The 24,633-nt window shown below is 33.3% G+C and overlaps 5 protein-coding genes and 1 non-coding gene across 9 annotated transcripts; 2 read left to right on the top strand and 4 right to left on the bottom strand.

The window, feature by feature from the left end:
• Positions 1–146: 146 nt before the first annotated feature.
• Positions 147–3,365, bottom strand: LOC110622093 (F-box/LRR-repeat protein At1g67190). 3 transcript variants are annotated; one of them, XM_021766474.2, is made up of 2 exons: positions 2,189–3,365; positions 147–1,817 (listed from the first exon to the last, which is right to left on the bottom strand). In XM_021766474.2, exon 2 carries the CDS (start codon positions 1,722–1,724, stop codon positions 465–467), a length of 1,260 nt encoding a protein of 419 aa, XP_021622166.2. In that variant the 5' UTR covers positions 1,725–1,817; positions 2,189–3,365; the 3' UTR covers positions 147–464. The 3 variants fall into 3 exon arrangements, with proteins under 3 accessions (XP_021622166.2, XP_021622167.2, XP_021622165.2); XM_021766475.2 differs by having other exon boundaries at positions 147–1,764; positions 2,189–3,364; XM_021766473.2 differs by having other exon boundaries at positions 147–1,769; positions 2,189–3,362.
• Positions 3,366–3,795: 430 nt separating this feature from the next.
• On the bottom strand, positions 3,796–6,696 carry LOC110623179 (iron-sulfur assembly protein IscA-like 1, mitochondrial). Of its 2 annotated transcripts, none has more exons than XM_043960272.1 (3): positions 6,438–6,684; positions 5,215–5,332; positions 3,796–4,192 (listed from the first exon to the last, which is right to left on the bottom strand). In XM_043960272.1, exons 1-3 carry the CDS (start codon positions 6,625–6,627, stop codon positions 4,084–4,086), a joined length of 417 nt encoding a protein of 138 aa, XP_043816207.1. In that variant the 5' UTR covers positions 6,628–6,684; the 3' UTR covers positions 3,796–4,083. The 2 variants fall into 2 exon arrangements, with proteins under 2 accessions (XP_043816207.1, XP_043816208.1); XM_043960273.1 differs by lacking the exon at positions 3,796–4,192 and adding an exon at positions 4,199–5,089 and having other exon boundaries at positions 6,438–6,696.
• Positions 6,000–6,114, bottom strand: LOC122724731. The gene has a single exon (XR_006352184.1). It is a non-coding gene; the product is annotated as a small nucleolar RNA U19 (small nucleolar RNA).
• Positions 6,697–8,864: 2,168 nt separating the features above from the next.
• LOC110622123 (cell division protein FtsZ homolog 2-2, chloroplastic) lies at positions 8,865–14,452 on the top strand. Its single transcript, XM_021766529.2, has 8 exons — positions 8,865–8,978; positions 9,405–10,140; positions 11,223–11,522; positions 11,962–12,052; positions 13,039–13,163; positions 13,657–13,749; positions 13,879–13,944; positions 14,042–14,452. Exons 2-8 carry the CDS (start codon positions 9,490–9,492, stop codon positions 14,171–14,173), a joined length of 1,458 nt encoding a protein of 485 aa, XP_021622221.1. The 5' UTR covers positions 8,865–8,978; positions 9,405–9,489; the 3' UTR covers positions 14,174–14,452.
• A 1,871-nt stretch (positions 14,453–16,323) lies between these two features.
• Positions 16,324–17,073, top strand: LOC110622126 (protein BIC1). Its single transcript, XM_021766531.2, has one exon. It carries the CDS (start codon positions 16,496–16,498, stop codon positions 16,958–16,960), a length of 465 nt encoding a protein of 154 aa, XP_021622223.1. The 5' UTR covers positions 16,324–16,495; the 3' UTR covers positions 16,961–17,073.
• A 738-nt stretch (positions 17,074–17,811) lies between these two features.
• On the bottom strand, positions 17,812–23,769 carry LOC110622125 (protein CIA1). Its single transcript, XM_043959617.1, has 10 exons — positions 23,360–23,769; positions 22,293–22,439; positions 21,850–22,068; positions 21,692–21,753; positions 21,344–21,409; positions 21,164–21,235; positions 20,120–20,182; positions 19,252–19,321; positions 18,520–18,603; positions 17,812–18,115 (listed from the first exon to the last, which is right to left on the bottom strand). Exons 1-10 carry the CDS (start codon positions 23,552–23,554, stop codon positions 18,044–18,046), a joined length of 1,050 nt encoding a protein of 349 aa, XP_043815552.1. The 5' UTR covers positions 23,555–23,769; the 3' UTR covers positions 17,812–18,043.
• Positions 23,770–24,633: the final 864 nt, after the last annotated feature.

The following is a 24,633-nucleotide window of genomic DNA, read 5'->3' as shown; positions in this document are numbered from 1 at the left end:
TAAATAATTATAATATTTAATGTTTTCTGGTGATGCTTCTCTAATTTCTGATTATAGTGGTGGTTCTAACTTCGAATCCTTGGCTTGCTTGCATGGGATTAAATCCTGGTTATGTAACTAAGATTTGGACAGCTATTCACATTTCACAAAACCTTACAAGGAAGATGACATAGAAAAATAGCTTCTGTCCCTCAATTAGTCTGCAGAATCTTCAATATTTGGCAATGGCATGGCAACTAAACACAGAACAAAAATACACTGCTTCTGGTTTTGAACTATCTGATGAAAGATGATCAGTAAAATCTAACAGCAGAAACTAAATTTCCAAAGTTACTAACGAATCAAGGAAAGAAAAATAATCGTCTCCAATTTTCAAAGTTGAGAATTAAAGAAGGCGCTGATCAGCATTTCCTTTTGAGTAACATACTTCTTCCAGTGCAAGACCAATGCATATTGCAAAACTTCTATTCATACTCAAACTGAACTTCAACATGCATATATTTTCTCATAAGACGAACAATGGATGAGGTGAAGTTAGCTAAAATCTGGCACTCAACGTGGGTTTTAGCCTCAGACACAACCCCATAAATGACCAATTTCCTCAAATTGGGACATCTAGCTAGGAGTCCTGCCACCCAGTCTGTAAATTGATCATTGATTACTGACCATCCCAATTCTAACACAGCAACATTGTTAAATTGATATGATCCATGCAAGCCATAATGAAGAACTTCATCTCTTAAATCGTAATTTAATGACAGGTGGGTTAACCGAGGAAAGCAAACAGGCATGTTCTCCAGATCAACAACCTCATCTTCATCATCAAATACTACTCCCCAGAGCCGAAGCCTCATCAATTTTGATGATTTTGATATCATATTGTAGAACTTTGGGCCTGTGATAGTGAAGTTGCTAACATCCACAACCTCAAGATTGGCTGTGCTCTCACCAATATCAAGTTGGAGAACACTTACATCATCAATCTTTAGAACTCTCAATGTCCCCTTGCCAATAAGCTCAAAAAGCTCCAGGGTACAATCTTTCAAATGCAACTTCTCAAGACTATCAGCCTCCAATATGAATTTATCCAAACTAATTGCTTCAACATAGATTTCCTTGAGCGAGGAGCTGGTCAGCTCCATAGTTGCCTGTGCATCGGACATGACAACATCTGGATTAATAAGGGTCAAGGTCTCAATTCTTGGACAAGCAGTCAGCAAAAGGCTTAAATCCAGAGCGCAGATACTAACAAAGCTCAGAGCGAGTGATCTCAAGCAAGGAAATTTCTGATAACTGGGTTCAACACCTGATATAGAATTATGAGCTAATGCTAACACTTCCAGCTTATGCCGACCACATTTCTCAATTATGTTAATATTTGGGGTGGTCCTCACATTATAATGCAATTCACGGAGTGTTTCCCTAGTATACATAAGCCAAGCAATCACAGGGGCAGCCGAGAACTCATCTGCATCATCCATGAAAATCGACAAACTTTGTAGTCCAGTTGTTTGGAATATGGTTTGAGTTATGAGAATTTCCAATCTGCTGGTGGTGAGGTCATGGTAAACAGGCCAGTCATTTGAATTGAAGGAAAGAGTGTGAAGATGGATACGCCAAGCTTCACGCCATTTCTTGCAAGTGGTGGACGCAATGACAACATCTCGGGCAGCCTTGAGCCGAGATAGTATGTTGCCTATCACTTCAACAGGAAGGTGCTCCATACCCAAATGAAAAGCAGCACCAAAGGAAAACAAAGAGCTGCTATCCTATTCAAAATTAAACATGGGGATCAATGCTATCATCTGAAATTCTCACTGTTGATTAAAAGGAAAATTAAAAACTCGTCAATGTTAATCTGCCGAAGCATTTTAGTAACAATGGAGTATTCAACCAACAATTTCAAGAATGAATCTCATGCATTTCTGCTAATTTATAATTCAAATAAGTAAAACGCGATTGCTTAATTTTCCCAATATCTTCAACCAATATCAACAGAAAGCCAAACAGACCTTATCAAACGCTAGAGAAAGCATTGGAGAAAGAGGAGTTTGATAAGAAACTAGTTGGTAGGCTTAAACCTAATTGGCCCAACTGAGAAGGCATAATTCAACGAGAAAAACAAAAGACATGACCAAAATTATACGACAAAAAACAAAAAAGAAAGAAGAAGAGAATTTGGGCTTACCGAGTGGAACGATGATGGTCGAGAGGAGCAACCAGAGATGCAATCAATGCAAGAATTGCTTCAAGCTCTGCGCGACGGAGAGAGGCCCTCTCTCGCTCGCACTCTCTCCATTTCTGCCTTTTCTCTCTTCCTGAAGAGCGTGCGCGTGAGAGTTTTGATCGAGGGGTCTTCCACTCGTGTGGGAGTTGTTCATGGCACGTGCGTACGCGAGCAGTTGCAGTTGCAACTGCAGCTGCTTCTGGTTGTATCCACCAGGAACAAAAAGGAATAATTTGTTGGTATTTTGATAGTGCCTGACAATGTTGACTCCAATTTTCTTTCAATCTCTCGTTTTTACCCTTTTGTAGAAATAAAATAAAAATAATTGATTTTAGGGCTTGCCATTGTAAAAAATAGCAAGTAAAGCTTAACAAATCAAGCTGTTGAAAAAGGAATTGTGATTAGGGTTTTTGGTAAATGGGGGGACAAATTTTGCCCTTCACTTGCTGGAGGATCTGTAACAGGTTGCCAGCACTCAACAACATCTCCTCAACGGCCTATGGCTTGAAAGCATGGAAACGATCCCTCTCCAACTATTTGATAATGCAGTTGTTATCTATGACGTTCACACCGAATTTTAGCAAGTTTATGATTTATTGTTTTTATTTTCGCTTGTAGCTTTTCAGAGAACTCTCATTGATGGCATTTAGTTCGGTTGCATCTCTGTTATGATTGCACACGGTGCTGAGTGTGTTTGCCCGTGGTTTTTCTTAGCAGAGTTTCTTAGGTGATTTTTGGGTAAAGGAGCTTGGAAGCTTCTACTGCGTGAGCATGGATATTTGTTTGAGGTTAGGCTTACTCCCGAGTTGCGGACGTATCTCTACCCTAATGGGCTTTGTATCTATCTGCCCAATTTGAGCTTTTGATAGAGATTAGGAGTGTAGAAGAAAGATAATAGAGCTATATATTACATACAAACCACAAATCCTTTCAATACTCAACTTAGTAACGTCACTACGTTCAACCAAAAAGAACAATCAAAAGAAAAGAAAAGAAATAACAAGACTACAAGCCAATTCCCAAAATCAGAAATTCCGTGCAGCAACACAGCTGAGGTCTACCTTTTTTCTTTGGCACAATTACTCGGATATTCCAAAAGATGCCCACGTTCTCCACCTGCTTTTTCTTAAAAATAGAAATGGAATCTTGTGCTATAACAAACTTTCGCCGGGTGTCCTGCTCACCTGAAATTGACTGTCGAGAGCTCCATCAGCTTCTTATTTGATTGCTTTTAGAATAAACTTGATAGTTCCTTGTTTTAATGCCCCAATTAGAATCAGCCTTTGGAAGTCTATTTGTATCCGCTTTAAATCCAATCTTACTTGCATGGCAAGGAAATAAAAAAAAAAAAAAAAAGAGTACCAATTTATATTTTTAGCTAAAGCCAAAATTGAACACCCCCTCAACATGAAAATATGAAATATATCCCAGCATCTCCATTACTTCTCCAAAATAACAAGAGCAACAGAAATCAGATATGTTTATCAAAGGAAATACAATGCTGCTCAACTAATCACAGAGATTCACAAAAAAAAGAAAAGAAAAGAAAAGAAAAGAAGAGAAGAAGAAGAAGGAAAAAGACATTTATTTTATTATTTCTACATATCAACAGTCCATTGATATTTCTGATTACAAACAAACAGGAAAAGTAAATCAGGATTACATGGGTAATTTATGTCAGTGATGCATCATGACTGATTTCACATTTATTACAGGATTTGAATGCCAGTAGAAGCAGCATCTGCTAAGGAAACCAGATCTGGTCTCATACATGCGTGTTGCTATATGAACTCAGTGCATAGTGAGCAGATGAAACAATGGGTTAGTTCGATATCTTCACCCATCATTCACAAGTCTCATCTGTTGCTACCTTGCTTAGCACCTCCAGCATTAGTTCTTGTCATGAAAGATTCACCACAACCACATTGGCCTTTAGAGTTGGGATTAATAAATATGAACTCCGACCTACCATGGAGAACCGTATGTAAATTTGAAACTTTACAGTTAAAACTTGAAACCTAAATATTATATAAAGCACACATGCCCAAGCAGATTAAAGCACAATGAGCAACAACAAAAATATTCATAGCAGTCGTATTCATCCGCAAGCTTAAAAACTGTCAAAACAAGAGCTTTTGCAGGGTTCCAATTCCAACTTCCATTTCATCTTTCAATTAAGTAACTTAGCTAACAGTATGAAAGACTATGATTATGCTCCCTCTTGTCTCAATATGAACTTGAGTAAATTCAGGAAGATCAATAGTTAAAATTCCACATCGTCAATGGTGAAAGCAATATGGTAGATGTCAAAATACATATAGCACTGCGCAAATGCAGTATGAGTGCTCAGGTTGGTGATGAGACATGTAGCACTGCAGAACCAGAAACACTTATATACAGAAATGGACATGGGGAAACTACATTTTTTATGATGTAGGAAATGGAAACATGGGGAAAGTGTGTAAATATTAAAAAAATAAGAGGTAATCAATCTTTTATGTTGGAAGGATTTTTTAAAAAGGAAATAGAAATACAATAGCAAAAAAGATAAGGCACTGAGAATAATTCGACTAATAGACTATGCTTAAAGATAACGCTTTGAACAGTACAAAAAAAAAAAAAAAACAACGGTGGTAAAAATATACCAGAAATTGGGAAAAAAAGTAAGGGAAAATATAAACAATAAATTGGACAGAAATAGAAAAAAGAAATAGAAAAAGAAAAGGGAGAAAAATAGAATTTTAGAAAAAATTTACAGCAAACAGCATGCAGCAGGGGACAGGAACAGGATTGGGATCAGCCAACTGACGCCAACGAGGAGGTCACTGGCGTTTCAAAGGACAGGGGAGAGAAGAATGGCCTCTGGCAAACAGAGATGTGAACAGTAAGAAAGGAAGAAGGATTTTTTGGTCTCTGAAGCATCAACGCATGACATCAAGCAATAGATGTAACCGTGCAATGAAATAAGAAAAAACAAATTTGCATACCTCAGTTTGTCATCAACAAAATCCATCTTAGTCCCAATAACATGCATAAGAGCTTTTGGATCAATCAGTATCTTTACACCCTTTTCCTCAACCAATTCATCAAACTTCCCTTTCTCATCTGTTAAATATGAAGTACCACAAAATACAAACAGAAGTAAGATAACTTGTACGAGAAAGTTCCACGACCAACATGTCAACAAAATACAGATTTATCCCCTTTTCTGTGAGATTATTCATATTATTATTTACTTTCCCGTCAAATTAGTAATTTGGTATATCATTACTTTTTTAATGAACACAAATAAAGCACTCACTAGCAAACGCTAACAGAAGAGTCGTCTATGTATCAATCTACAATGTGTTGCTATATGAACAAAAAGCACTCTCATTGGAACTCAGTATCTATCACGAGATAATGGTTACTTGGTTCATAATCTACTCTAGTTTTCCTTTTCTTCCGGTATTTAACAAAAAAGACATCATCATTAGAGAGTTGGTTCATATGCTTCCTAGAGTATCCTAGAGGACCTAGACAAGGAAGTAAATATTTACTTCCAACTCCAAAGCTAACTAAGCATCATTTGGTTTCTATACAAATAAAATCAAAAAGAATGGGGGAAAAAGAAAAGAAAAACAAACTCCTGGATAATTCAATGGCTCCTCATCCTACTAATTAACAACCAAAGAGCTTTATGCACAGATACTTCTATTTTCAACCCTTATGAAACCTTGAATTTTTTTCTTGAAGAAAAATTTGACGTTCTTACAAGACATAAACTTTGATGAAATGTCTTGGGCTGCTTGGGGGACAACTAACTCAAGAATCAGGTTGCCCCCTAAAAAGGCCTGAGAAGACATATAAAACATCCCATTAATTTTTGCCTCCTAACTAGACCAATATGATATAGAATTAACTCATACAGCCACTCAAAGAGGCAACGAAGCGAATCGAAGAATTAAGAATTAGGAGCTCGCTCTTAGTCTGCAGAATACGCAAAAGCTGAAAGCTATGCACGCAAAAACAACTAAGCACCTTCACAGAACATTGTCCAAAAGGATCGATGAAATCCGCTGAATTATTCCCACCGAAAAATGAAAACTGAATCTCAATTAACACATAACCCATCAATCCAGAAATAGATTTAGCATAAAAAAAAAAAATTCTCCAGAAATGTAACAGAAGTAATGAAGGAGATTGAAAGAAAGATAAGAAGGAACCTCACCAGCGTAATTGAGGGTATAGGATAAGCCATTGCAGCCGCGGGCTTTGACACCAAGCTTGAGGTAAGGCCGTTGGCGCTGCTGCAATAGATGGCGTATTCTAGAAGCCGCCGCATCGGTTAAGGTGAGGGCCTGACGCCTCAAGGCAGGTCCAACTTTCTCAGCAGCTGCCGCCAGAAATTGCGAAGCCATGAGATTTTAGATCGAATATCAAAACTAAAACTTTAGTTAGGCTTCTCCTTTTCACCAGGAAGGTGTTTTCTAGAAAGTTCTTGCCTTGCAAAGACCTTTTCAAAACTGGTTAGGCCCAGCCCAAGTTGCCTAACAAAAACTTAGAAAATGATGAGCAAGAAGCTTAAAACATTGGATTTTTTATAAAATTAAGGTCGGGTGAATATAATTTTGTCGATTTGAGGTCGGTTAAAATTTATTTGTTAATTTAGGGTTCGCCTATTACGTGGCAAGCGAAAAGAAAATTTGGCGCCTCTTTAACAGGTGCCGGGCGCCGGCGCTTTTCAAAGAGACGCCTAGCGTCTCGGAAAGCTTATTTTTTTTCCTTTTTTTTTTAAATTGTGGTCTGGCGCCAGCCCATGATTTAATATTTTTATTTTTTAATTATTAATATATTATAATAAAATATTTATATTATATTAATTTAAAAATATTATATTTTTATAATAATAAATTTTTTTTATAATTTTAATATTGTAATATTTAATAGATTTTATTATTAATTTTTAAATAAAAAATTACTGATATTATATAATTTTAAAGTTTAATTTTATTGTAATTAGATGTATAAAAATAATTCGATTGTGATTGGATGTATAAAAATAATTTATCGTATAATATATATTTATATAGTGATAATTTTTTTATTATTTTAATAAATTAATATATTAATACTGTGATTAAATAGTATGAGTAATATTGTATACGTTTAATCACATAATAATATTATTTAATAACTCTCTAAAGTATTAAGACAAATTAAAAATAGTTATTATATTTTATAAACATATTTTTAATATATAAGAGTTTAATAATAAAAGACTTCACATAAAAAATATTTACAATATAATATTATTGTATATAAGATCATTTTATTAAAATTTTTATAGTATACATTTATTCAATAATAAAATTTTTTATTATTTTAATAGATTAATATGGTAATTCTGTAATTAAATAGTACCGATAATTTCGTACACATTTAATTACTAAAACCAGTTATAAATAGTTATTATATTTTATAAAAATATTTTTAATATATAAGAATATTATAAAAGTTAATAATAAAGAAATGCATATAAAAATATTTAAAATTATAATATTAATTTGCTATTCAATTTATACAAAATTATTTAATTGAATTAATTACTTAATTTATTTATTTATTTAATAAATTGTAAATAATTTATATAAAATATTTAAAATTATTATATTATTTTTCTATTAAAATATTTAATTAAATTTATTATCTTTGATCAATTATAAATAATTAAGTGATGACATATAACATTTAATCACAACATAATTTTATTCTATAGTTTTAAATAACAGTCTAATAAAAAATAAATTTAATTTTATAATTTTAAATATTCATATTAATTAGTTTATTTATTTTTTATTAATTATTTAAATTACAGTATAATTTTATTTTATAATTTTAAATAAAAGTGCAATAAAAAATAAATTTAATTTTTATAATTTTAAATATTCATATTAATTAATTAATTAATTTTTTTTATTAATTATTTAATTTAATACTCTTATATATATATTTAATTATTAAATTAATATAATATAAATATTTTATTATAATATATTAATAATTACAAAATAAAAATATTAAATCATGGCCCGATGCTACTTATCACAATTTAAAAAAAAAAAAAAAAAAAAAACAAACTTCCCGACTTGGTTCTCTTTTCGCCTGCCGATAAACCCCAAATTCATAAATAAATTTTAGCCGATTCTCTTTTGGCCTACCGACAAACCCCAAATTTATAAATAAATTTTAGCCGATTTTAAATCGGTAAAATTATATTCACCCACCCTAATTTTGCAAAAGGCTAAAACATTGAAGGGCCTGAGAGAGACTTTCAATCGTTAAACCCTAGACTGAAAAGGGCTTTCTTTGGTTTCCTTCTTTCTTTTGACCCAAAACAGTAAAGACAAGACCAAAAAGAAAAGAGTCTGTTTCGCACTGTGTCACTGTTCCATCTCTATCCTTGTTGTTTTCATCACTCGCTACCATCAAACTACACTATTGAAATTGCTTGTTTGCTTCTTTTTCACGAGATTTTTGTTGGTATTTTCCATTTTTATCAAAACAAAATAGACCAATTGGAATTTTGGGCTAACCCATATTACCGAGTTTTAAGCGGAGAAACTAACGCTTAACTCAAATTTCCATTTTTTTTAAAAAAAAAAATTATCCCAAAAAAAGGGCTAAAACCAAACCCCATTTGAACTCTACCTTAGCAGCAGCCAAATGCTCCCAGGGAATTTTGCTTTCTGTTACTCTGCAAGTCTTTCAGGTCAATTTCTCTCTTCCCAGATGTCATTTTTCTCTCCTTCCCTATTTGAAGCGCTATTCTTGATCTAGCAGAGCTCAACTTTTTTTTGTCTGTAGCGAATCCGTTTCATTTTTTATTGGTTTTAGTTGTTTTCGCTCTCAGAATTTTCTAGTAATTGTTGTTGGGTTGGCTTCAAATCTAGATTTTTATTTGGGGGGAGCTATTCTGAGCTCTGTCACTGAATTTGTAAAGCATTTGTATGTTTCCATAATTCCATTACGAATCTTTTATTTCTTGTGATTGCTTAATTTTTTTTCTAAGTGTAGGCCATTCCCCTTGTGTGTGGATTTTCATTTAGTTATGTGCATTAGTTTCCTCTTGGGTGTTATACGTGTGCTAAACATTGATGGCCACCCTTTTGATTGTGTTGTTGTTTGCCCCAAACAGGTGTTAGAAGTGATTTCTTAATATAGATTATCCATTTAAGCCAGTCTGGTGTTCAACTGCTGCTACTTCAGCGACTTTATTTAAGATGGCAGCTTGTGTGTCACCATATTGTACTCCTTCTGATACTATAAATCCTATGGGGATGTTAACTGTTCTTGGAGGAAGAGTAAAAATGGAGAATCACCTGGGGAGAATTGGCTCTCTGAAAATATCTGATGATAAAAATAGGTATCTGGATGCCAGCCAAAGGTCAAACTTTTCTTATTTTAAATGTTTAGCGAAGTCTCATAGTGTCAGTCCATATCACAACAAAGACTCTTTTCTGGATCTGCACCCTGAAATTTCAATGCTTAGAGGTGAGGGGAACAACACAGCAACCACTCCAAGGAAGGATACTTCAAGTGGAACTGTTACTGACAGATTCGGAAAGGAATCTAGTCCAAGTAATTATAGTGAAGCTAAAATCAAAGTAATTGGCGTTGGAGGTGGTGGATCAAATGCAGTCAATCGCATGATAGAGAGTGCGATGAAGGGTGTGGAGTTTTGGATTGTCAACACGGATGTGCAAGCCATGAAAATGTCCCCTGTTTTTCCTGAGAATCGTTTGCAAATTGGTCAGGAGCTGACAAGAGGACTTGGAGCTGGAGGTAACCCAGAGATTGGAATGAATGCTGCCAAAGAAAGCAAAGTGGCAATAGAAGAGGCACTTTATGGTTCTGATATGGTCTTTGTCACGGTAAGTTCAGCATATGGAGACATTACTTTTCAAGTTATAACTATATTATTCTGATACAGTTTTACTAAATAAATGCCCTTTAAGGGTGAAAGGTGAACGTCAAAAACTTGCATTTTACATATAATTCCCTGATGGTTCTTGTCTCTAACATTTCAAAGCAACATCATCAATGAAAGAGGAGATGTACAGATAATGTGCTTGTCTCAAATTGAAGAGAAAAACTATGCCAAATAACTGTGTTTCAGTCTTTTCAGAGATAAGAAATGCAGAACCAGTCATGTTATAGAATCTCTTTAAGCAACAATGGTAGTGGTCTGGTCCAATGTCAGGCGAGTAGTACATGGACTAGTTATTACTGTGTCATTTTAATCAACGGACCTAGTTATATATTTTTCTTATAATGTTTGGAGAATGTTGTTCGACACTTATATAGTTGCTTTCTCTGTGATAGTTTCTCGTGGCCTATAATATTCTTTCTTTTTCATACGTATAATTGGCCATAGCTAGCAGATTGTTAGTCTCTGGAGTCTGGATACTAGCATAGTCCGAATTATCATTATCTTCTTGCCTGATATCATGTCGCTATTAATTTATTATTAAGTTCTTTGCAATGTTATTATTAGTCAAGGCAGAATATTTGATGTAGTTGGATATAGTAAATTAGTTATGCTGATAAGAAGTAAAACATTGCTGAGGTTTTTATCTAAGCCTCAAAATATGGTCCGAGAGAAATTCAAATAAAGGACTGACATAGTTTATACTGAATCAACTAGGGATGACCATATGGCCAACCCAAGCTAGGTTTGGCACTCGGGCTGTTTTGACTTGAAAAATAAATCTGGTTTCTTATTCATGGAATTAATAAGGTTCTGAAATAAACTTTGAACATGTTACTATTTCTGTAGTTACAGTTGCTGGGCGTGGAACATTTGCCCGTCTATACTACATCTACTTTCTAGTGGTCGAAATTCTTTTCTTTTTATTTTCCTTCACATTCCTTTTTTTTTCCCTTACTAGGAAGAATACTTTTTGGTTTGTTCATTTTGCTTTTCTTACTTGGAACTCTAAGTTTCCTTATGCAGGCTGGAATGGGTGGGGGAACAGGCACAGGTGGAGCTCCTGTGATTGCAAATGTTGCAAAGTCAATGGGTATATTAACAGTTGGTATAGTCACTACTCCCTTTTCTTTTGAGGGACGAAGAAGAGCAGTTCAGGCCCAGGAAGGAATTGCCGCTTTGAGAGATAATGTTGATACATTGATTGTCATACCCAATGACAAGTTATTGACTGCTGTTTCCCAGTCTACCCCAGTAACAGAAGCATTTAACCTGGCTGATGATATTCTGCGTCAGGGTGTTCGTGGTATCTCTGATATCATTACGGTGCGTAATTAACTAAAAAATAGACAATGTTAAATCTTACAATGTATATATATATATATGTATTCACTCTCTATCATTACATAGTCCATAGTAATGGACCTGATATTTTCTAGAACTTACTGATGTTCATGTAAAATGGTCTGAGAACTGTGAGAGAGATATATGCATGCTTTATCAATGGAAAAAGAATGTTTTGTTTTTGATTTCGCAGGCATAAATACTTCAAAGCCTTGGAATCCTGTGGTGTTAGTTCTGGTGCATCTGCATGAAATATAATAACATTGGGGTGCTTATGCATTAAAATTTTATGTGCATTCTGCTTATAAAGGATAGCTCTGATTATGATCAGTTGGTTAGATAAATTCAGTGGTAGTTATCATGCAGCTTTTGGGAGACTATCCTTCGTACTCTAACTGGTGGATGGTTTCTTCACTTGCAGATTCCAGGATTGGTTAATGTGGATTTTGCTGATGTGAGAGCTATAATGGCAAGTGCAGGATCTTCATTAATGGGGATAGGAACTGCAACTGGTAATGTTATACTCTTTCTCGCGATAATGTTTAGGTCTCTTGAAAATTAATTGGTTCCTAAGACTTGTTCAAAACTTGTAGTCCTGTGTTAACTGTGAGATATATTGGCCCTTCCTTTTCATGGAAAAAAAACAGGTGAATGATGGCAATCCTCCTACATATGCCTGTAGCTAAGTGGCTTATCTGTTCTATCACTGTTTGTTTTAAAGAGATTTATAGGGAGGTTGCTGTCTACAGGATCAGCTTATTGTCCTTCCCATGCTTGTCATGGATGCTAATATCAAATTGAGCAGCTCCCACTAGTTTAATACATAGTTCACAATTCATATTATGAAGTTAAGGAAAATCCTTGTTTAGCCCTTACACTTTTCAAGCTTTGTCTTTTGAGCCTTCTAACTTTTACTTTTTTTGCCATTAAACCTCCATTGAAGTTTTGATTTGGAGACTTCGAGTACTGATTTGACACAACGAACTAAAACAAACTAAATATATTAACAGAAATCGGTATCAGGTTTAAAATTGAAAAAAGCCTCAACTTTTCCCGAGTTTATTTGCCAAACCTGAGAAGAAAGGGAAGAAGAAAAGTTGTGGGGCTTAGGTGTCTAGAAGTGAAAGGGAGAAGAAATGCATCAGTTACAGAGTGCAAGTGTGAGAACCAGCAACATTGTCTTACGGCTGCTGATGCCTACTGTATGAGACATTAATTTATATTTCATACATAGAACATGGCTTATCCATCCCCCCTCTTCCTACGCACGCAAAACAGAAAAAACTGTCTTTATTGTCAAGAAAATTCATAACTGCTCTTCATGCCCACTGGCTCTATTATATCCTCTTTATAGCCATTCTGTAATGGCCTGGAGTTCAAAGTTGCATTTTGATTAGGCATTTGAAAATTATCTCCTCCTTTGGTTCTTGTTTGCATTTTAACTGAGCATCTATAAGGCTTTCAACAGCCATATCCATTGATTCTTGTTTCTGTGTAGGGAAAACGAGGGCAAGGGATGCCGCATTAAATGCAATTCAATCACCTTTATTGGATATTGGTATAGAGAGGGCAACTGGAATTGTGTGGAACATAACTGGTGGAAGTGATTTGACTTTATTTGAGGTACCTCTTCTCTCTCTTCTTATGCTGGTAGATTCTATGTCTTGTTTATTGCCTCAAACATTTTCTCTTTTAAGCATGGTCTTTTGCAATTGTAAGTTGTATGGAAGTTCACCCATTGCAGATAATATAACAAAATTTGCAGTCTAAGGACTATTCCTTTTTCGGGAACAGTACATGTTTTCCAGCTTGTTTTCTACTTTGCTTCATTTCCATATCCAGTCCTCAACTTTCATAATCTCACCCAGATGTAGGAAGCTATTACTAGTGTGGATTGCGTATGGCCTTTTACTGTAGTTTTTCACTGTATACTGCTGTGAAGAATCACATTGCATAGCCTGAATTGAATTGAAAGTGCTGTCTGTTGTTGTTAGTATAATACTTGTGAAGAATCATATTACCGAGCCTGAATTGAATTGAAAGTGCTGTCTGTTGTTTTTAGTATAATACTTAACGATTTTTCTGAATTCTTTGACAAACCTGACAACTCTTGCAGGTTAATGCTGCAGCAGAGGTTATCTATGACCTTGTAGATCCAACTGCAAATTTAATATTTGGAGCAGTGATAGATCCATCACTAAGCGGTCAAGTGAGTGAATGCTTACTCTGACAGAAGACCTGTGCATAAACTTCTTTAGACTGCCACATGAATTAGACTTGAACCCTTTGAATGGAATCGGAATCATGGAATATAATTTACATTGGTTTTTTTATCCAGATCAGCATCACTCTAATTGCAACTGGATTCAAACGGCAAGAGGAAAATGAAGGCAGGCCTCTCCAGGTCTCTCTCTCTCTCTCTCTCACACAGACACACCCACACACACGCATAAAAGCACATATGTTTTGCAATATTTTGCTTAGCAGTGACTATAACTCAGGCAAGCCAACTTTCTCCTGGGGATGGAACCTTCGGAACCAATCGGCCATCCTCATCATTTACCGAAGGTAGTTCAGTAGAGATTCCTGAGTTCCTCAAGAAGAAAGGCCGGTCTCGCTATCCAAGACTTTAAATTTTACTTCAACAGTTGTCCAAATCCTACACATATCTGCTTTGCTAGGATGTCCATCCTATGGAAGCTACAGTACATCTCTGGTAGGTAGGTAATAGTTCCACAGAGCATCCCCTTGTGGTTTCTAGCTTTGAGATATGAAGCATATGCTGGTTAGAAAATAGTATTACTAATAAGTTGTAGATGCTTTGTCTTCAAATTGCTAAGGAGAACAAATTACCTGTGTTGTTTTCCTTAACAAATATTTCAATAATTTCAGGAATTTTTCTGGTTTGTATAGTTAGCTTCTTAGCTGAAGTGGGCATAAACCCCAATTATTGAGAACCATAAATGGGTTGCTTTTGTGTTTCAAAGAGTGTTGTTGAGGCTAGTGTCACAGGCCTAGCTCAGCAGCTCAATTAAGGCCCTCCTAAATTTTCCCAAGGACGAAGTTGAAATTTCTTGGATACTTCAAAAAAGTATTAATTGATTTTTTTAATTTTATAAATGTGTATGAATTTTAAAAATAAAGTTATAATTCATTTTTACATTATATATCTAATTTTTATAATTTATTACAAATATAATATTGCCTTCATAATTTTTTTTTTAAAAAAAAATTAAATATAGAAGAGTGAGGGAATGAGGATAATTTGATTTGATTTGATTTGATTTGATTTGAAATGAAATGAAAGAGTAGGATCCACTTTCCTGACATACCACGGGGGATTCGTGTCCTATCATTGGTCAAGTAATCAACGTTAACCCACTTGTCCATAATATCTCCAGTCCGTTGCAATTTCCACAAATTAATATTTTGAAAAAAGAAAAAGACAATGTATGAAATTCTAATTTATGTTTCAAAAAGAATAACATTTTAATGATGTACTTATTTCCATATTATAAATTTATAATTTATAATTTATAAAAATAATAATTAGTATTAATTCAAGGGATCAAATTCAATAATATATGAAAATAAAAGCTATAAACAAAAGAAATAAGCATATTTGGTATAAGATTTACTATTATTTTGTAATCAAATAAAATTTTGTATGACAACTTAATTATTTAATAGTATATTGAATGACTAATAAGAATATATTTTAATTTATTATATTAATTTATCATATGGTTTTATAATTAATAAAGTAAATGTTTTAATCAGTTTAATTATTATTTTTAATACAATTTATTTGTTTATCATGTCTTGTAATTTTAAATAATTTATTGATGTTAAAATTAATCTAAAAACTATAATTAATAAATTTTAAAAAGTATTATAATTAATTATTATTTTTAATACAATTTTTTTAAAAAAATACTTTTCACATTTTTTAATATTTAAGACATTTAAAAAAATTAATGAAAAAAATTAAGTCATTCCAGATTTTAAAATCTTATTAATATTATTACATATAAATTTATTAATACTTTTTATTTTTAATAATACAAGCAAACAATAAAAAATAAAATAGTTATTTATAAAATATTTTCTGTAAAAAACTTTAAAAAAAGTATTTTTTTTTTAAAATACAAATTATTTTTTTAAAATTATTCATACACATGAAGTGCAACATATGTATGAGGTGCAAATAGCAAAAAATCAGAACATAATATTATATTAATGGTTTGATTTGAAATTCTATATATGAATATTCATTACTTGAATTTATTTATATAAATAAATAATTAAATGAAAATATTTTGTAATGAAATTTTTATAAATATTACATTTTAAATAAAATTTAAATATTTTATACAAGTACTAAATTTCAAAATATTATTAATAAAAATATCTTTTTTGATGTAGGTTATTAATTAAAATATGTATAATTAAATAAATTTAAATATTATATTTTAAAATTAATTTAATCAGATAAATTTATTTAAAAATTTACGAATTAAAATACAAATTAGAACCATGAGGATTTTTAAACAGACAAATAATCCTACACCTTAATTGGCTACAAAAAATCAACGTCAGCCTCACAATCCTCCAAAAATCAATCAAAGAAATCATCACACTTGCATTTGAAGCCTCTCCTTTTGTTTTTCTTTTTTTTTTTTATAAAAAAAAAAAAAAAAAAAAATTCTCGTGTTAGAAAACTCAGCCAAGTAAGCCACACAATATGGAATCCACTAAATCCGACAGAAACTCCTTCACAGAACCATTCTCCAATACGTGTAATCTAACTCCCCACTCATTCTCTGAGCTTTACTCCCCACATCTTATATCTAAGCTTGAGCTCCTCACAACCACCTCCATCTACTGTGATATTCTTCTCTTTCTCCCAGAGCCACCATCAACGACCAAGAAAGAAAACCCTAGCTACCTCCACCATGAAATCTTGTCTTCCATTAGAACCAGCCAAAACACAGAGCTTCTTGTCTTCCAAAACTACGTATGATCTTCATCATTATCAAGAAAATGATGGAATCAAGATTACTGATTTAAAATGCATACCTTCAAAGACGTCGACACTCCCACTTCTGCAGTCTAATGGGCAGCTTTCAGCAGGAGATGAAGCAATGAAGGTGGTGAGAGAAGAGCAGTTATTGCAGGAAGATATTTGTGGACGTGAAAGGCTCAAGAGACATAGGATTGAGGTTGCGGGTCGGGTTTGGATCCCTGATATTTGGGGTCAGGAAGAGGTTTTGAAGGATTGGATCGATTGTTCTGCGTTCGATGCTTCGTTAGTGGCTAACAGGATTATGTCTGCTCGTGCAGCTTTGGTTGAAGAAGGAAGAAGAAGAAGAGGGCCCGCATGTGTTGCCGGAAGATTAAGAATCGAAAACAGGTGTTGAGCCATTCTGATGATGTTAATGTAACTTTCCATTGTTTTGATATTATTAGAGGGTTAAAATGAGTAAATATTTTGATGCCATGGTTAATAAATCATTTCCTAGTTGTGAAATTACGTGAATATTTACATAGATATGGGTCTATTTATAAATTATGAAAAATGGGGTTTGAGTAAAGAGGCCTGAATGACAATTATTTAAAATTAATAAATGACAGAATCCACTTACATTATTGACGTGTAATGAATTGTTAAGATCATTGAAGATTAATAATGTGAAATGAAATGTGTGTACACCCGAAGTTGGCTTGGAGATGTGGACCATGTGGTGGTGCTAGGCGGTGGTGATGGTGGTTGTTTGGATCATATTAGATATTGAACCGGAGCCACAAAAACAAAGCCCCCACAGCTGCTTGCATGTTTGATATCATGTAATTGAATTTAATGATAAAACAAACTTTTATTTTCCCATTGAATTTTCGTTTTTATTAGGCTTTGTGGGTAAACTTTTTGTTTTCCAAATTATAAAAGTAATAAATTTTTTTATTATAGTTCCATTTTATATATATTAATCTAATTCAGATCAGAGCTCAAGGTGTTCAAACCTGACCGGCGTTAAAGTGAAAAAGGAAACTTGAACAGAAAAATATAAAAAAAAAAAGAAAAAAAAAAGAGAGAGAGAGAAATTGATTGGTTCAAACCAGGGGGTTGGGTTGAGCGAGGGAAGAGGAGATAAAAGGTCCAAAACTGAAAGCAAACTTATTGGGAAAGCAAGAATATACAACTGTAAACTATCTACTACAGTTATAACTTATTCTGCTAAACAATAACCGATAATTTCACAAGAAAAAGAACAAGGGCCTGTGGCCATGAAGGAAGATCGTTTTTACAACAATATCAGGAAAAATTATTCCATACAATGGTTGTATGTAAAACGGTTACATGTTAATCATTGAATATAACCATGATCAATGGTTATAGTACAATAGTTATACATACATGCGTTTGTAGTATAAAATTTCTCCAATATCAGACCACAACAATCAGAAACCTTAATGAGGGCAAGAAGGATCTTCAAACAGATGTATCAGCGAAGAGTTGCCAGCTCCCATATCTTTATCGTTCCATCATCACTTGCAGAAGCAAGAAGCCGGTTCTCCTGTCGGGTTTTGACAACAACATTGATTCAGGAAAATGTTACTAAGTTTTCACTATAGCACTAAACAGGAATCTTTCTGAACTCAGACCCAAGACAGACGTATGAAACTTTGGGTACTCAAGCCATCCAGCACACCAAGACTGGCTATCACTTAACTTCTCACTCAATTTCTCTCTTTTCAAGATCCAGTTGAGTTAAAAGTTCCCACAAACGCACCATGCATAACTAAAAGATGCAGTTTAATACATCAATCGTAGACTACTACAACTCTATCTTCAGCTCACAAAAAGATAAAATACTAGCGATGCTCTATCAGAAGAGCACACCACGAAGCATCAGCCCATCATTTCCATAATATTGACAAGTTCAGCACAAATATCAATGATTTTCAGAAGATATCTTACCCCTGGACCCCATTGCACTGAATTTATGTCCATGTCATGAGCTTTTTCTCTTTTCAGCAGTAGTCTATATGAAGGACCATCAACCTGTAAGAAACACAAGGGAGTCTTTCCTATTCAATTCATTCTTTCCAACTCAATAAGAGAAGTTTGAACAAATAAAGGTTAAGCCATCTGGAACTTTTCAAGGACCAACGATTGTGAGGTTCATTACAATCCTTCACATTCATGACTCAACCGTTGGAGTGTTTGACAGTCATTTCATTTGGTTAGACATTACAGGATCCTATGCTTTGGTGCTGAATGCAATTCCTAATCAACAAATACAAGAGCCAGGCTTTGATTTGCAGGATCTAGCATAGAACTTAAATGAATGAAAAACCTCTAGATGAAACATGAACAAATGAATTAAATGGGATAAATATGAAAGAAACACCCTTTGTGGCAAATTTCTCAACTGCTTGCAGGCTCCAAATTTTTATATGCAAGTAAACAACTTCAGGTGCAATTCTGATGATTTTATTCGCTGCAATCTTTGCATTTCATATATACATATATATAATATATATGCGTGTGTTTGAAAAAAATCTAGACATGTGAGCATGCATGTCTGCTTGTACTTAAACATGCATCACAAGCAATTTAAAGATTAATACTACTCCAATATCAATGCATATAAAAATCAATTGCCATGGTGATGAATAGAACAATTGTGACAGTGAAATGATAAAATACCAAACCATCTTTGCTCTCCACAAAAAATCGAATAGCATCATCTGCTGCTCCACTGACTATAATACCTTCCCTGACACATTCATATGAAACATAATAATTCAGGATCAGATAGTAAAGGAAATATTTTACTCCAAATATGCAGAAAAAGAAAAAATCCCATATGTACTTGGAGATCCTTTGATATCCCTATGAAAATAATCTCAAGTCTTGATATTATGACAGGCATGTCATCATGAACTTTTTTTTACTTCCTTTCCCTATTCCAATTGAATGAGATGAGCATAAATATACAACCAAATGGCCAACCGATATCATTTATATGTATTTTTGAAATGCAAGAATGTTACGGCAAAATTAGCCTGTCTAGCATCCAAGCCTGTTGTTTTGGTTTCCCAACTCCACATGATACAGAAACTATACAATAAATGATGAAAATATGATCTGCAGACTGCAGCAATTGAGATAACATTTAACACAAAAAAACACTTGTACAAGTTCAAGGAGATTGGTAATGTTTAACTCATGCTTGCATCTTAGCCCTAGAAAATTATAATCGCAGCTCAAACATTACGCTGGAGGTGAACATAATTAAAGACTCACCCACACTTTTTTTCTTTTAATTTTATTGCATAAACACATAGAAAACTAACTAAAAGTACACTTACTGAAGGAAAAATATTACATCATTTTACCCATAACAGTAAAGAAGAAAATCAATGGCCAAATATTGATTACTTTTCTATTCCTAGTAACTTTGAGAGTTCTCTTTTTTTTTTTTTTTTTTGTGTGTGTGTGGGGGGGAGGGGGAGAGAAAGGGTGTAAAACCACTAAGATTAATAACTATTGCAATTAATCGAAGTTTCATTACCTTGACCAGTCAACTCCAAAAATTGTTCGATCATGAAAACCCGAGAGAGTGCAAATGTGACTCCTGGGGGGAAAACCCACAAATAAACACACATTATCAATAATTCCCCTTTGGAAATATGCACATGCATGATATAATTACAAAAAGGAAAATAAATAAATAACTAATCTACAATTAGTGAAAAATACAATAAATAAAAGATTAGTCCCTTTGGGATGTCTGCTGGCTGGTTGATGAAACCAAAAGAGGTTGCTACTCATATACATAATCAGCACAGTTGGAGCTATATACTTCAATGGAAAATCAATATGATAACATATGAGCATAATCTCATTAATTTGAAGGGAAAAAAGGGAATGTTAATTCTTTTAAAAGAATTCTAAAAATAAGTCAGGCAAAATGTGAAGTTCCATATAACTCGCTCAATTCCAACTTTCAGTGAATATCTGGTCCTCCATGTTTTTCATGAGAAGCCCATTTGACACTTGGTGGAAGCTGTGTGAATAACTATAATAATCCCAAAAGTATCCCTGTTATCTTTTATACGATTATAATTCAGGCAATACAGGAGGAATTCATAAATTTCTTTCAGTTAAAAATGAAAGTGGACAGGCAATGGGTCATAATAATGCCAAATAACCCCCATACAACTTGACTCAGAAAATTGGATTGTGATGTGTCCTGATCAAATTTTTACTTCCAAAATTATTAACAACTGGAAATGCTGAATGATAACTTGGGAATTTTTTGCAACATAACTGATTCTTGTAAGCATGCAGTCTATTGCTTGTAATTGAAATACTATCCTTCAAATATTTTGGCAACAAGGAACGATAACTAATGGAAGATTTTTTTTTTCTTTAAATTGCAGTCCAAGTATAACTCGTCAAGTGTCAAATGGAGATCTCCAGACCAATTTATTATAACTCGTCAAGTGTCAAATGGAGATCTCCAGACCAATTTATTTACTCATAAATAAAACATCCCAAACAACATTAAGCATACTGTCAAAGGTAGAAGATTCAGTAAGTGCATGTTTCTCACCAAGGTGTGTGATCATCACCAGATACCATCCTTTCAATATCTGTTTCCCATATCTTTAGAGTAAGATCATCACTGCAAAAATGAATCCAGCTTTCTTTTAGCTCTCCTAGAACGAATTACTGTGAGCATCAAAATAAAATTATTCCAATTGAATAACTAAACAAGAAAAAATTCACACACCTACAGGTCACCATTTTGCCTCCTTCAGCATTAAAAGAAAGTGCCCAAACGGTAGAAGTGTGACCACTGAAAAGAAAGCAAACCACGTCTATTTAGGCCAATTAGCAAAATAAATGCCATTAGGCCTGCAAAAACAAAAATCTATTGCTGCAAAAGAAATCAGGTGCATACAAATACTAATTGACCAATTATATCAATTACTTAAAATGCAAGACAGACAGAAACTAAAAGAAAAAAGTCAAAGAAGGAAAAAACATGTGTCCATAGGAATTAGGATGAAGAAAAAAGCGAATAAGTGAAGAAAAAAAAAAGCAAGGAAATGGAAGACCAAGTGGACAAGGGTTGTACTTGTTGGATTCACACAAGGTTTGAACACAGCGCCAATCACCATCACCATCTTCAGCCCAAACCTGCAAATAACATTTAGGAGGAATAGCAATCATTGTCTATAATAAGGATATTATAGAGAAAAATGAAGATGGAAAGCAATTTAATCTATACAATACCTTAATGGTGTTATCATAGCTACAAGAAAACAGAACATCCATACTTGGATGCCATTTGACCATTTTAACATCTTGTGTATGTCCTTGCAATACTGAAGCACACTCAAACTCATTCCCTGGCATTACTTCCCAAATCCACACAGTTTTATCTCGACTACATGTTGCAAGCAGAGACCCAGAAGCATTCCAAGACACACTTTTAACTTCATTTTCATGACCCTATTTTCCAGACAAAAAGTAAAAAAGAGAGTCAGAAATAAAATTATAAAAAGTGGGGGGGGGGGGGTGTTATTGCCATATCTTACCATCATTTCTAATGACCACAGACAGCATAAAGGCCATCCTTATTAACATTTTTATGTACTTATAAAAGAAAAAGAAGAGACAACCTATAAGAGGTTCCAGCAGCATAAACAGATAGCACAATTAAATTGCAGACATACCTCTAGAGTAGAAACACATTCAAAATCACCCCCAATATTTTCCCAAATGGCAGTAGTGGCATCAAAGCTTACAGTGGCCAATAATTTCCCAGATGGTGACCAGGCACAAGATCGAACAGTTCTAGTGTGTGTTTCTTCCAAAACTGCCTGCATAATCACTTGTTATCATTATGACTTCATACAAAATAAACCAACTTGCATCACAAATAGCTTCAGGGTCTCTTAATTTACCATCAAATCTCAAAGAAAAATGGTATGCAGGTTGAAAGAAAAACAGGTGGGATAAAGTCCAGGCATTGACATCGAGATTGTGATTTCATGTATAGACCATTCAGACCCTGCCCAGATAAATAACTAGGCAACAGCTGAATGGTAAGCTTACGCATTTACATGTGTTAGTAAGAACCTGTGTTACTGGCCCAGCAGAATAATAAACCAACAGCAGAACAGTAAGCTCACACATTCACTTGCAGTAAACAATACTTAATTCATATTTGAAATGAAGCGCCAGATGTTAATATGCTTTCACGGAAGCACACAGCAAAGAAAGGAAAGAGATTAAAAAAATAAGAAACGGAAAAAGGAAAGAAAGTAAGAAACTACTTTCCATTAAAAAATTTACTACTCTTCACTCAGCAAGCAAAGTTAATTAGTATCACTTAGGCGAAAATTTAATTGAAGGAACATTCATAGTATATCTTATTGAATTAAGATCCTAGAAAACCAGAATGCTTACCATTTAAAAAAAAATTGAAATAAAGTGATAAGCCCCCTTTATATGAAATTATAAATGCTTCTAATGCTCCGCATATTAAAGTTTAGAAGCCAAAACCTAACCTTTGACTGTTTTTATTATAAATAAAATGCTCATTGGAAGGTGAATTAAAGATTATTATCATTATTATAAAACCAGAAAACTATAACACCTACGCAACCATGCCTAATCCAACTATCTAACTTTATCAACTTTTCCAAAACACCAGAATTCAACTTCTATTTTCACTTCAACACTTACATTTACTAGGGATCAAAACAGGAAAATAGAACCAGACATGAAATTCGCAAACCTTGCAGTCCCAAGAGCGAGAGGAAGGGCTCTGCTCCCAGATTCGAACGGTCTTATCGCCACTACAAGAAGCAAAAACCGGAGGGATGTCACCGGTTCCAGTAGCTGGATTCCAGGCGAAGCTCCAAACCCTATCGGTGTGTCCTTGGAGTTTCTGAATCTCCCTGAGCTCGAAGTCGCCATCGACTAAACCCATGGCACCAATTTCAGAGGAAAGAAATAGAAAGGTTTGATCGTAGAAAATTGGAGAGTGAGCGAACTGACAGTTTATGAAGCGATGAGAGATATGAAAGGAGAAAGTGAAGAAGTTGAAGGTTTGCTTCAAACCTTCTCTCTCTCTCTCTCTCTCTTCTCGTTTTGTTCGGGTACAGTAAAACGGGGAGCAGTTGAAAGTTTTACACGCGCGCCGACCAGGGAATGCCTAAGTAACAGAGCAGAAGCATTCGTTCGTTAAGTGAATTAATTGAATGTTGGGATATTTTGGATTCAACACACTAATTTTTTATTTTTTATAAAAGAATAACAATATTTATAACAGTTAATTGGTAAATAAATATATAAGAAAATTGAAGTATTGGGATATTTATGGGATAGTCAAATATATTAAAAAATTAATCACAGTTCTAAAAAAATAATTTAAATAATTTTTTATAAAATTATGTAATATTTTATTTTTTAAGAAAATAAAAATTTTATAAATTAAATAAATTTTTGTATATTTATTTTAATGTTGATTTTTTAAAAAAATTATTTAAAATCATAATACAATCATTATGCAAATATATATTTATAAAATATAATTATTCATAATTTAATTTAGATAATTTAGAACTGTTCAAATATTTACATTTGTATTTTATAAATTAATAGTTATATTCATTTTAATTTTTTATATACTATTTAAAAATTTATAATCATTATAAAAAACATATTTGTAAATATAGTTATTTATTATTTAATTTTAATTTTATAATAAAAAATCAAGTTGATCATAAAAATAAAATTTTAGTATATTATATAATAAATATGTTTTTAATATAAAGTGATAATTGATAATAAATATTAAATAATATTATAAATATTCTTTCAATTGTTATAATCGATTTTTATTGTATGTTTGTATTATTTGTCTATCTCTTAGTTTATTTTAATTTTTTTTAAAAGTTAAATTATATTAAATTAAAAATTAATTAAAAAAAAATTCAATTCTTTTTAAATTTGTACGCACTATATACTAATCTAATTATGAACTTTATATATTGTTTAAAACATATT

This window comes from Manihot esculenta, chromosome 9, assembly GCF_001659605.2.
Source record: "Manihot esculenta cultivar AM560-2 chromosome 9, M.esculenta_v8, whole genome shotgun sequence".
In the NCBI taxonomy this organism is placed as follows: domain Eukaryota; kingdom Viridiplantae; phylum Streptophyta; class Magnoliopsida; order Malpighiales; family Euphorbiaceae; genus Manihot; species Manihot esculenta.
This window is presented reverse-complemented; position numbering and strand designations above follow the sequence as displayed.